General features: G+C 39.3%; 1 protein-coding gene across 1 annotated transcript in view; it reads left to right on the top strand.

Annotated features, from left to right (window-relative positions):
* SRPRB (signal recognition particle receptor, B subunit) overlaps window positions 1–14,048 on the top strand; it is a gene marked incomplete at its 5' end in the record, with an annotated part of 40,147 nt that overhangs the window by 12,092 nt on the left and 14,007 nt on the right. The window contains one exon of the mRNA XM_010858310.1: window positions 8,325–8,461. Coding sequence (XP_010856612.1) covers window positions 8,325–8,461 — 137 coding nt within the window. The remainder of the gene's footprint in view (window positions 1–8,324; window positions 8,462–14,048) is intronic.

The raw sequence follows: 14,048 nt of genomic DNA, 5'->3' as shown, positions 1-14,048 counted from the left end.
TTTGAATATGCTATCTAGGTTGGTCATAACTTTCCTTCCAAGGAGTAAGTGTCTTTTAATTTCATGGCTGGAGTAACCATCTGCAGTGATTTTGGAGCCCAGAAAAATAAAGTCTGACACTGTTTCCCCATCTATTTCCCATGAAGTGATGGGACCAGACGCCATGATCTTCGTTTTCTGAATGTTGAGCTTTAAGCCAACTTTTTCACTCTCCACTTTCACTTTCATCAAGAGGCTTTTTAGTTCCTCTTCACTCTACAAGTTTATAAATTTTATTGATCTTTTCAAGGACCAGCTTTTGGTTTTGTTGACGTTCTCCATTTATGTCCTATTTTCAATTTCATTGATTTCTGCTCTTTTGTTCTTTTTTCTATTTACTTTAAATTGCTCTACTTTTTCTAGCTTCCTAAGATGGAAGCTTAGATTATTGATTTTAGGTCTTTCTTCTCTTCTAATAAATGCATTCAGTGTTATCAACATCACAGGGTATACAATTGTAGGTTTGGGGATTTTTCTTTTAACACTTAAATATTTCTCCTCACTTCCTTCTTGCTTGCATGGTATCTGAGAAATTGGATATAATTCTTATATTGCTCACCTATACATAATGTCTTTTCCCTTCTGGCTTATTTTGAGATTTTTTTCCTTTATCTTTCATTTTCTGTAGTTTAAAAATGATACGGCTAGCTATAGTCCTTTGATATTAATCCTGCTTGGTGTTTCCGGAGCTTCCTGTGGTTTCTGTCGATCTGTGGTTTGGTGTCTGACATTAATTTGGGGAAGTTTTCAGCCAATATTGTTTTATATATTTCTTCTTTTTTCCCTTTCCTCTCTTTCTGAAATTCCCTGTACATATATGTTACACTTTTTGTAGTTCTCCCACAGTTCTCAGGTATTCTCTTCTGGTTTTTTAAGTCTTTGTCGTCTTTGCTTTTCAGTTTTGGAGGCTTCTATTGAGATATCTGAAGCTAGAGGTTCTTTCCTGCAGTTGTATGCAGTCTACTAACAGTTTCATCAGAGGTGTTCTTCATTTGTTAGTTTACTTTTGATCTGTATCATTTCTGTTTTTATATATAATTTTATTTTTTTACGGCTGTGCTGGGTCTTTATTGCTGCACAGGTTTTTCGCTAGTTGCGGCGAGCAGGGCTCCTCTCTAGCTGTGGTGCACGGGCCTTTGGTGGTTTCTCTTGTTGCAGAGCACAGGCTCTAGGCACATGGGCTTCAGTAGTTACGTCCTGTGGGCTCAGTGGTTGTGGCATGTGGGCTCAATAGGTGCAGCTCCCCTATTCTGCACAGGCTTGGTAGTTGTTTTGGGCCAGCTCAATTGCTCTGCTGCATATGGGATCTTCCCAGACTAGGGTTTGAACCCATGACTCCTGCATGGCAGGTGGCTTCTTTACCACTGAGCCACTAGGGACGCTGTGTAGCATTTCTTTTTAGTTATTTTTTTGAATTTCATCTCTCTCCTTACGTTTCCCATCTGTTTTTGCATGTTGTCTTCTTAACACTTAGCACCACAGTCACAATTATTTTAAATTCCTGGTCTGACAATTCCAACGTGTCTTCCATATCTGAGTCAAGTTCTGTTGCTTGCCCCTTCTCTTCAAACTTTTTTACTTTTTAGTGTGTCATGTAATTTTTCTTGATAGACATGCAGTAAACTGGGTAAGAACTGCCATTAGTAACGTGGTGAGGTGTGAGAGTAAAGAAAGCGTCCTTTGACTAGATCTTAGTCTTAATGGGCCTGTATCTGGACTGTGAGCTTTACACTTGATTCTCAATTGATTCCCATTGCCCCCTTAAATCAGAGAAGGCAATGGCAGCCCACTCCAGTACTCTTGCCTAGAAAATCCCGTGGATGGAGGAGCCTAGTAGGCTGCAGTCCATGGGGTCGCTAAGAGCTGGACACGACTGAGCGACTTCACTTTCACTTTTCACTTTCATGCATTGGAGAAGGAAATGGCAACCCACTCCAGTGTTCCTGCCTGGAGAATCCCAGGGACGGCGGAGCCTGGTGGGCTGCCGTCTACGGGGACACAACTGAAGCGACTTAGCAGCAGCCCCCTTAAATGGGATAGGATTGGTAGTGTAGGCGGCAGATGGGTATTTTTCTTCTCCCACTTGGAATGCTAGAGCTGTGTGGAGTTGGATATTTCCCTTTCTGCAGGTCAGTTAGGCTCTTATAAAATCCCAGCAAATTAGGCTCTGGTTAAATAGTTTCTCCTGAGAGTAGACTTCATTTGTAGTTGTTGTTTAGTCATCTTATCCAACTCTCTGTGACCCCATGGATTGTAGCCCACCAAGCTCCTCTGTCCATGGGATTTCCCAGGCGGGAATACTGGAGTGCATTGCCATTTCCTTCTCCAAGACCTCATCAAGGTCTGGCATATTTCAAAATGATTTCTTTTCCCTTCCCCCTGCCAGGAGCATGAGGGGATTTTTCTCTACTATATACCACAAGAACCTAGTCAAGCTTCTGGAGGTAAAATTTACAAAAGTGTGGGTCTCCTTGGGGTTTTATAACTCCGACTTGTTCATGCTGACCTTCTAGCAATTCATCAGTTACGGATCAGGTTTTCACACTAGGTGCCACAGAGATTTGTGCTCATGAGTTTATACTCCAGTAAGTTGTACTTTTCCGTGTATATATGTTGTTTTCTCCAGTTTGAGGGGCAGTGCTTTGCCCTGTAACCTCACTTCTCTGATGAACTTAAGTGCTGTGGATTTTCCAGTCTGGTTAGCTCTTTACTTCTTAGAATGCAGTGGTGACTTTCAGCTTCTTTCATCCCAGACTGGAAACTGGAAAGTGTGTGATACATTTTTTTTTATTCCTCAAACAATTGATACAAATCTAGAACTGGTAAATTTTACTGTAATTGGGTTTTAATTTCTAATTAAAAATTCTTTTCTCACTTTCAGCTACAAATTTTTTACATTTCACAGTGTAATTATAATTACTCTTTGATCCAAGTATTTTGGGTTACTAAAACATTCAAAGTATGAAGATACAAATGAGCTCAAATCATAATCACAATAAATACAAATTCAAAAGATCCTGCAATGAACCCTTGAACAAAATGGGTTTTAATTATGTGCATCTGCTTTTAGGAGGAATTTTTTCACTTAATATGTACCACCCAATCTGTGGTTGCTTTGAATCAACCAGTGTCAAACCTCAGATATGGAGGGCCAGCTGAAGTTATACACAGATTTTTGATTAGAAGGTCAGGCTCCTAAACCCCATGCTGTTCAAGGATAGGTATCATATATTGATCTGTGATTTCTTGTTTTTTAATTGTACCTTCTGAGTTTTTAATCATACCTGATGATCAGGTTTCCCTAATCATCTCATTTTTTTCCCTCAACTGATTTGAAACTATGTTGTTATTTTTCATTGTTATCCTCTACACTTCTTTTTTTAAACACTGACCGCTTAACAAAAGTTAAAAATCAATAATACTAGTTTCTTTAACTGAATCTTAAAATACCTTACTTTGATCTTCCTTACATCTTTCATTTTAATTTTCTTTCCTTTTTTTTTTAGCCCCCAACAGTGATTTTTTTTCTCCTCCATTCAGTGACTGCCTAGAATTACTAGGATGTTTATGGATTTTTTTTCAGTCCATTGCATTTTGCCTCTTACTCTTTCCTTTTGATTCAATTTTCTTTCACATATTTCTTTTAGATATGTTTGCAGAATGGTGAACAAGAGATAAAATTTCTCATTTTTGTTCATTTGAAACTTTTTTCATTGGCCTTCATTTTTGAATAATTTTCTTAGCTCTGTTTTCACACTGAAGACATTACTCCTGACTTCAAGTATCTATTGTTGTAGATTAGAAAGCACTGCTCAATCTACTTGTCATTTCATAATATAGAATCTTATTTTTATCCTGTGTTGAGGGGTAGATTATTCTTCTGTTCAGGGATGATTTAGCTTTATTGAGGTAGGAATTCAAGTGTACTATTTTAGTTGAAATATTTGCATCTTCAGTTCTGGAAAATTCTCAGCAGTATCTTTTCAGGTAGTTCTGTTTCTACTCAGTTTCTTCTAGAACTCTCATTAGCATCATTAAGCCACATCTTTTCTGCTCTTCTTATCTCTTCTCTGTCATACCTTCCAGGTCTTTTCACCTTGCATATAGTAAGATATTTTTACCTTTATTTTGTAGTTTACTATATCCTTTTTAGCTGTAGAAGTCTCTGCTTATCTGTTCCATTGCTGCTGCTGCTGCTGCTAAGTCGCTTCAGTCGTATCCGACTCTGTGCGACCCCATAGACGGCAGCCGACCAGGCTCCCCTGTCCCTGGGATTCTCCAGGCAAGAACACTGGAGTGGGTTGCCACCTCCATCCATTAGTTCAGTTCAATTCAGTTGCTCATTCGTGTCTGACTCTTTGCAACCCCATGGACTGCAGCAAGCCAGGCTTACCTGTCCATCACCAACTCCTGGAGCTTGCTCAAACTCATGTCCATTGAGTCGGTGATGCCCATCCAACCATCTCTTCCTCTGTCATCCCCTTCTCCTCATGCCTTCAGTCTTCCCCAGCATCAGGGTCTTTTCCAAGGAGTCCGTTCTTTGCATCAGGTGGCCAGAGTATTGGAGTTTCAGGTTTAGCATCAGTCCTTCCAGTGAATATTCGGGACTGATTTCTTTAGGATTGACTAATCTGATCTCCTTATAGTCCAAGGGCCTCTCAAGAGTCTTCTCCAACACCACAGTTCAAAAGCATCAATTCTTCAGTGCTCAGCTTTCTTTATGATCCAACTCTCACATCCATACATGGCTACTGGAAAAATCATGGCTTTGACTAGTCGGACCTTTGTTGGCAAAGTAATGTCTCTGCTTTTTAATATGCTGTCTAGGTTGGTCATAGCTTTTCTTCCAAGGAGCAAGTGTTTTTTAATTTCATGGCTGCAGTCACCATCTGCAGTGATTTTGGAGCCCCCCAAAATAAAGTCTGTTAAGGTTTCCATTCTTTCCCCATTTATTTGCCATGAAGTGATGGGACTGGATACCATGATCTTTGTTTTTTGAATGTTGAGTTTTAAGCCAGCTTTTTCACTCTCCTGTTTCACTTTCATCAAGAGGCTCTTTAGTTCTTCACTTTCTGCCATAAGGGTGGTGTCATCTGCCTATCTGAGGTTATTCATATTATTCTTGGCAATCTTGATTTTAGCTTGTGCTTCATCCAGCCTGGCATTCATATGATGTATTCTGCATATAACATAAATAAACAGGGTGACAATATACAGCTTTGACGTACTCCTTTTCCAGTTTGGAACCAGTCTCTTGTTCCGTGTCCAGTTCTAACTGTTGTTTCCTGACCTGCATACAGATTTCTCAAGAGGCAGGTTAGGTGGTCTGGTATTCCCATCTCTTTAAGAATTTTCCACAATTTGTTGTGGTCGACACAGTCAAAGGCTTTGCCATTAAGCCACTTAATCTTTTCTATTAAGTTGTTATTTTGTTCTTTGCTTCTAAAAACCTGTCTTTTAAAATTAGTCTAGTATTTTTTTTAGTACTATGTTTATTCTTTTCTTATGGTATCTAGTATTCTATTAAATAGTTTAAAATATTTTATTTACTACTTATTATTGTCTTTGTAGTTTAGATCCAGAACCCCTGTTCAAGGGGATGAGATTTTGTTGTTGATATTGTGGTTGCTGGGTTAGTTTTGTTCTTTTTATTTTTTGCTTTAGGTTATAAAAGCCTCTCTCCAGAAAGGATTCATATTTCCTTCTGTTGGAGGCCATGGGGGTTCATTGAGGCTGGCACAGTCTTCCTGCCTCAGGATCTTACACTGTGAGAAAATGTAAATTCATACTGTGTTTCTGTGTGTGGCACAAGAGGCCTAGTGATTCAGTTCTTGGATTATTTTTCCACACCTCCCTCTGTTAGACTGCTTTTAAGTTCTAGGCTTTACACAGAGCATTCATGTGTTGGTCATTGCACATCTCCTAGGCATTCAAATACTTGTCCCTAAAGTCTGTTGTCTGCTCTTTTCCTGGGTTGCTTTGCTTTAGCTCTGATGCCTCTTTATTTCTGGCAAATGAGGATTCTCATGTTGCTGCCTTAGGTTAGGCCCTGCCTGATCACTCTGCTTCTAGTTTGATTATCCTCTTAGTTTTATCTTTCATTTAGACACCAATATTCTTTGTAAGAGGCAGTAAAGAATCCACCTGCCAAAGTGGGAGACACAGGTTCAATCCCTAGGTAGGGAAGATACCATGGGAAGGAAATGGCAACCCACTCAAGTATTCTTGTCAGGTAAATCCATGGACAGAAGAACATGAGGGGCTACAATCCATGGGGTCACCAAAGAGTTGGACATGACTTAACAACTAAACAACAACATTCTTTGTAAGACAGAAAAACATAAACTCTGTAGGTCAGTATGTCACATCCCTCTTCTCTCTCACCTGACTTTCCTTCATTTCCCCACCTATCTGCATATTAGCTTACATTGAGTTCTCCAGAGCATTTGTGCCTTGCACAAACTACTTTCTAGACAACCTGTGCCACAGTGATACTTTGTCTGGCTAAAATTCACTCAACTATTACACTCTCCTTTAAGTCATCTTGATCTAGTTTTATGTAAATGATTTTCTTCTGTCTTTCCTAGCAGATACAATGTCTGTCCTAGTGTCTTACCACATGATTTTGTATATGACAATTGCCTGGACTTGAGAGGATGCATCATTTCCTATTGTCTTTTTAGATACAGTCATTGATTCATTTTTGTTATTCAGTCGCTGAGTCAGGTCCAACTTTGCAACCCCATGGACTACAGCATGCCAGGCTCCTCTGTCGTTCACTGTCTCCTGGAGTTTGCTCATATTCATGTCCACTGAGTCATTGATGGTATCTAACCATCTCATCCTCTGCCACCCCTTCTCCTTTTGCCTTCAATCTTTCCCAGCATCAGGGTCTTTTCCAGTAAGTCGTCTCTTTGCATCAGGTAGCCAGAGTTTTGGAACTTTAGCTTTGGCATCTGTCCTTCCAAAGAATATTCAGATTTGATTTCCTTTAAGATTGACTGGTTTGATCTTGTAGTCCAAGGGACTCTCAAGAGTATTCTCCAGCACCACAATTTGAAAGCATCGATTTTTCAGCATTCAGCATTCTTTATGGTCCAACTCTGTACATGACTACTGGAAAAACCATAGCTTTAATTACATGGACCTTTGTCAGTAAAATGATGTTTCTACTTTTTAATACACAGTCTAGGTTTCTCATAGCTTTTCTTCAAAGTAACAAGTACCTTTTAATTTCATGGCTGCTGTTACCATCTGCAGTGATTTTGGAACCCAAGAAAATAGAATCTGTCACTGCTTCCACTTTTTTCCCCTTCTGTTTGCCATGAAGTGATGGGACCAGATGCCATGATCATTTTTTGAATGTTGAGTTTTAAGCCAGCTTTTTCATGCTCCTCTTTCACCCTTATCATGAGGCTCTTCAGTTCCTCTTCACTTTCTGCCATTAGAATAGTGTCATCTGTGTATCTGAGGTTGTTGATATTTTTCCTGGCAATCTTGATTCCAGCTTGTGTTCATTCAGTCAGTCATTTCTGCATATAAATTAAACAAGCAGGGTGACAATATACAGCCTTGATGTACTGCTTTCCAATTTTGAACCAATCCATTTTTCTATGTCCTGTTCTAACTGTTGCTTCTTGACCTACATACAGGTTTCACATGAGGCAGGTAAGGTGGTCTGGTATTCCCATCTCTTTCAGAATTTTCCACAGTTTGTTGTGATCCACACAGTCAAAGGCTTCAACGTAGTCAGTAAAGCAGAGGTAGATGTTTTTCTGGAACTCCCTTGCTTTCTCTATGATCCAGTAAATGTTGACAGTTTGCTGTCTGGTTCCTTTACCTTTTCTAAACCCAGCTTGTACATCTGGAAATTCTCAGTTCATGTACTGCTGAAGCCTAGCTTGAAGGATTTTGAGTGTGTGAAATGAATGCAGTTGTATGGTAGTTGGAACATTCTTTGGCATTGTCCTTCTTTGGGATTGAAATGAAAGCTGATTTTTCTAGTGCTGTGGCCGCTGTAGAGTTTTCCAAATTTGCTGACATATTGAATGTAGCACTTTTAACAGGATCATCTTCTAGGATTTTAAATATCGATATGTGGTAGCACTGACTAGTCCTTTGTTAAATACATATGTTTTATGATTACTTGTGCACACACTTGTTTGTGAGCTTATTTTGTGTTATTCATTAGGATTGAATTGAACAAAATTAAGGATATCATTTTTTCAACATAGTGCTGCACTATTGCATGCTCACATGCCAGTTTTTCTCTTTTTCCCCTCCAGGGCTATTGTGTTTGTTGTGGATAGTGCAGCCTTCCAGCGAGAGGTGAAAGACGTGGCTGAGTTTCTGTATCAAGTCCTCCTTGACAGTATAGGTCTGAAGAATACACCGTCATTCTTAATCGCTTGTAATAAGCAAGGTACTGTCATGTTTTCTGGCAATAATAGTTGAGATTTTTTTCTGGGATTCCTACTGTGAATTAATAGTTATCTACAGTTGTTATTACTGAGGATGAGAGACAATTGCTAATAAACTATAAATTCAGTATTTTAAATCTTAAAATTTACTTATACTCCAACATTTTCTTTAGTCTCCTTTACCAGGCTATTCTAAAGAATGACAAAGGAATAATTATTACCATTCATTTATACAGTGTTTTCTTTTTTTAATCATAAATAATTTTAATTTATCAAGTTCATCAGATCAGCAGTATGTCTTATCAGATACACAATCGAGGAAGGACAGGGTAGAGTCTCTCCTTTTAAGTAAGTTTGCCATGTAGCACATTTCGTCAAGGAGAGTTTGCAGAAGTGTTTTTCTTTAGCTTCATAAGAATGAAAAACTATTTAGTCTCAGCCAATAAAACTAGGCTTTAGTTTCATTACTTTTAAAACCAGATTAGAAGTGATGTCAGCATCATGAGGTATGAGACACCCTCTTTGCCTCTCCCCTTCATTTTACAACTTGTAAAACATTGATAACTCAACAAAGGTTCCTCTGCCTAGCACACTAGGACCGGAGAGATCCAGAAGTCTACTTCTGAAGGTGGATGGACTGGAATACATAAAGGAGGTAGAACTCAGGGAACAGTGAAGCAAGTGCCGGCAGTCTTGGCTCTTGGCCACAGTGGCTGAGCCGGAAGCCCTAGAGATCCCTGTAGCAACAGGGAAGACAGCACACATGACTCCAGCCTCCTGGCTGCAGTGGCTCCTTTGACCACAGGGAACCTAGTAGCAGCAGTGATGGTGGGTCCTGTGACCATAATCCCCTGGGTCACAGCAGTGGTAGGTTGTAAACCTGACAACCCTAGATGTGGAGAAGGTGCCCATGACCCTGCCTCCTCCACCTTCGCCAACCCCTCCCTGTAGCAGCAGTGGCCGTCCAGGCCACCCTGGAGCACAAGCAGTGACAGTGATGGTACAATCAGGCAGAGGTAGTAGAGGGTGGAAAGTGTCAATTCTCAAATATAGCCAGAGGCAGCTCAGGTATGAAAAGGGAAAAACTTGTGTTATAGCAAGAAATATAAAAGAAAAGCCTCTAATTTCCAACTTAGAGGTGATAAAAATAAAAACCCTTTACCTACATAAGAAAGGTATTTGCTACTTTAAATGCACTGGCAGAGGAATAACTTGTCAAGTACCATGTGAAACCACGTACACAGTGTCACAAAAAGTTATGAAAGTTCTTCAGAAACCAAACTTAAGTCATGGAAGATTGCACTCTTAACTGATAGAGAATTCAAAATAGTTGTTATGAAAAAACTTACCAAGCTACAAGAAAACTCAGGAAGGCAGTTCAGTGAGCTTAGAAATACAATTAATGAAAAGATGAAATACTTTGACAAAGATATTAAAAGTCTAAAAAAAAAACCACACAGAAGTTCTGGAGCTGACTGTGTCGATAAATGAGATGAAGATGCATTAGTAAGCACTGGAAACTAGAGCAGACCTATGGAAGTGTGAATTAGTGAGCTTGAAGATAGATCTAGAATCTTACGTTAATTCTCCTACTTCATTATCCTTCATAAGAATAATGGTTATCCCAGAGGAAGAAGAGAGAATGGAGCAGAGAGTTTACTTAAAGAAATAATAGAATTTCACAAACCTGGGGAAGGAACTGTATATACAAGTCCATAAAGTTAATACAACACTTAATATCTCAATGGTAAAAGACCTTCTCGAGGGCACATTGTGTTAAAATTGTCAAAATTCAATGATAAAGAACTTTAAAGGCATCCAGGGAAAAAAACAGTAACCTACAAAGGAACCCCTATTAGGCCATCAGATTTTTCAGCAGAAACTCTATAGGCAGGAGAGAATGGAATGACCTATGCAAAATATTAAAAGATAAAAACTGCTGAAAATCCTTGTAGCAAAGTTGCCCTTCAGATATAAAGGAGAAATAAAGCTTTTCTGAGATAAAAGCTGAAGTAGTTCATTACCACTAGGCTTGTCTTACAAGAAATATTGGAAGGAGCTTTTCTACCTGAAATGAAGAGGCAAAAGTAAATAAAACTTAAGAGTAAGATGATAGGTAGGTAGATTCAGAAAACTGCAACTTTACATCAGAATAGGCTGCTAAACAATTATTGCATAAAGATTAATGGAGAAAAAGCAGTAAAAATACCCACAGCTACTGGAATTTGGTAATGAACTCACAGTATAAAAAGAGATAATTTGAGATGACAAAATATAAAAGGGGAAGAGAAAAGGAACTCATAAATGGCAAATGAATATTAGATGCTATCAACAGAAAAAGGACTAAGTTATCTATGAGATGTTTTATACAAATCTAATGGTAACCACGAAATATAAGTCTGCTGCTGCGGCTGCTAAGTCGCTTCAGTCGTGTCCAATTCTGTGCGACCCCAGAGATGGCAGCCCACCAGGCTCCCCCGTCCCTGGGATTCTCCAGGCAAGAACACTGGAGTGGGTTGCCATTTCCTTCTCCAATGCATGAAAGTGAAAAGTGAAAGTGAAGTTGCCCGGTCGTGTCCAACTCTTCACGACCCCAGGGACTGCAGCCTAAGGGGCTCCTCTGTCCATGGGATTTTCCAGGCAAGAGTATAATAGAGAAGGAAGCTAAGAAAAACATGATAGTAAACCATCAACTAAGATATCAGGCAGGAACAGTGGAGATATAGAACAACCAGAAAACTAAAGATAAAATGGCAGTACTAAGTCCTCATTTACCGGTGAAAAAGTGAAAGTGTTAGGTCACTCATTCATGTCCCAACTTGTTGCGACCCCATGGACTGTAGCCTGCCAGACTCAGTCTATGGAACTCTCCGGGCAAGAGTACTGGAATGGATTGCCATTTCCTCCTCCAGGGTATCTTCCTGACCCAGAGATGAACTTGGGTTTCCTCCATTGCAGGTGAACTCTTTACCTACTGAGCCACCAGGGGAGCCCCATTCATCAGTAATCATACTAAATATAAGTGGATTGAATTTACCAATCAAAAGATACAGGCTGGATGTATTGAGAAACAAGATCCAACTACATCCTGCCTCCCAGGCTCTCTGCTCTGAAGAAGAAACATAGGCTCAAAGTGAATGGATCGGAAATGATACTCCAAGAAATAGCAGGCAAAACAAAGCAGGTGTAGCCATCTCAGATCAGATCAAATTGACTTCAAGTCAAACAAGAGAACAGGATGAACTTATATAATGATGAAGGGGACAGTCCATCAAGATGTAATTTTTATTAATATTTAAGCATGTAAGCAGAAGCACCAGAGTATAAAAGGAATTATTAACAGATATAAATGAAGAAGTCAACAGCAATAACAGTAGGGAGCTTTACTACCCACTGACATCAATAAATTGATCATCTAGACAAAAAATTAACAAAGTACCATTGGCCTTTAAGTGAAACGTTAGATCAGAACACGAAACATTCCTTCCCAAAGCAGCAGAATATACATTGTTCTCAAGTGCGTATGGAACATTCTCAAGAAGAGACAATATGTTGGGATACAAAACAAGCTTCAATAAATTTAAGAGTGAAATCATATCAAGCATCTTTTTGAACCACAAAGATATAAGACTAGAAATCAACTACAAAAAGAAAGCTGATAAAATCACAAATATGTGAAGAATAACGGTTATGCATTATTGAACTTTGCTGTTTGATATTGGAATACATTCTTTATATGTGGTTATCTTATACATCATTTTAATCTGCATTTCTCACTTTATTATTATTTTTTACTAGTGACATTACTTGCTGTTTATATTTAGTTTAAACTAGGGAAGTGAGTGTTAGACAAAAAGCATATTCAGGCTGTTTTCTTATTTGAGTTGAAAATGGGTTGTAAAGCAGCATAGATAACTTGCAACATCGACAACACATTTGGCCCATGAACTGCTAGCAAACGTACAGTGCTGTGGTGGTTCAAGAAGTTTTGCAAAGGAGACAAGAGCCTTGAAGATGAGAAATGCTGTGGTCAGCCATTGGAAATTGACAGCAACTAGTAGAGAAGATCATTGAAGGTGATCCTCTTACAACAACTACACAGGGAGTTACAGAAGAACTCATTGTCGACCATTCTACAGTTATTTGGTGTCTGGCGCAAATTGGAAAGGTGAAAAAGCTTGATAAGTGGATGCCCCATGAGCCGACTGAAAATCAAAAAAATCATCGTTTTGAAGTGTCATCTTTTATTCTATGCAACAACAACAAACCATTTCTCAATCATATTGTGATGTGCGATAAAAAGTGGATTTTACATGACAACCAGTGATGACCAAATCAGTGGTTGGACTGAGAAGAAACTCCAAAACACTTCCCAAAGCAAACTTGCACCAAAAAAATTCATGGTCACTGTTTGGTTATCCACTACAGCCTGGTGAAAGCATTGAATCTGAGAAGTATGCTCAGCAAGTCGATGTGAAGCACTGGAAACTGCAACGCCTGCAGCCAGTATATGGGTCAACAGAATGGGCCCAGTTCTTCACAACACCAAGCACATGTTGCGCAACACTTCAAAAGTTGAATGAATTGGGCCACAAAGTTTTGCCTCATCCACCATGTTCACCTGACCTCTTGCCACCTGACTACAACTTCTTTGAGCATCTTGAGAACTTTTTGCGGGGGAGATGCTTCCACAACCAGCAGGAGGCAGAAAATGCTTTCCAAGAGTTTGTTGAATCTCAAAGCACAGATTTTTATGCTACAGAAATAAACAAACATTTCTTGTTGGCAAAAATGCATTGACTATAATGGTTCCTATTTTGATTAATAAAGATGTGTTTGAACCTAGCTTTAGAATGGAAAGACTAGAGATCTCTTCAAGAAAATTAGAGATACCAAGAGCACATTTCATGCAAAGATGGGCTCGATAAAGGACAGAAATGGTATGGACCTAACAGAAGCAGAAGATATTAAGAAGGGATGGCAAGAATACACAGAAGAACTGTACAAAAAAGATCTTCACGACCCAGATAATCATGATGGTGTGATCACTGACCTAGAGCCAGACATCCTGGAATGTGAAGTCAAGTGGGCCTTAGAAAGCATCACTACGAACAAAGCTAGTGGAGGTGATGGAATTCCAGTTGAGCTATTTCAAATCCTGGAAGATGATGCTGTGAAAGTGCTGCACTCAATATGCCAGCAAATTTGGAAAACTCAGCAGTGGCCACAGGACTGGAAAAGGTCAGTTTTCATTCCAGTCCCAAAGAAAGGCAATGCCAAAGAATGCTCAAACTAGCACACAATTGCACTCATCTCACACACTAGTAAAGTCATGCTCAAAATTCTCCAAGCCAGGCTTCAGCAATACGTGAACCATGAACTTCCTGATGTTCAAGCTGGTTTTAGAAAAGGCAGAGGAACCAGAGACCAAATTGCCAACATCCACTGGATCATAGAAAAAGCAAGAGAGTTCCAGAAAAACATCTATTTCTGCTTTATTGACTATGCCAAAACCTTTGACTGTGTGGATCACAATAAACTGTGGAAAATTCTGAAAGAGATGGGAATACCAGACCACCTGACCTGCCT

The sequence above is a fragment of the Bison bison genome, unplaced genomic scaffold, assembly GCF_000754665.1.
Source record: "Bison bison bison isolate TAMUID 2011002044 unplaced genomic scaffold, Bison_UMD1.0 scf7180017864384, whole genome shotgun sequence".
Lineage (NCBI taxonomy): Eukaryota > Metazoa > Chordata > Mammalia > Artiodactyla > Bovidae > Bison > Bison bison.
This window is presented reverse-complemented; position numbering and strand designations above follow the sequence as displayed.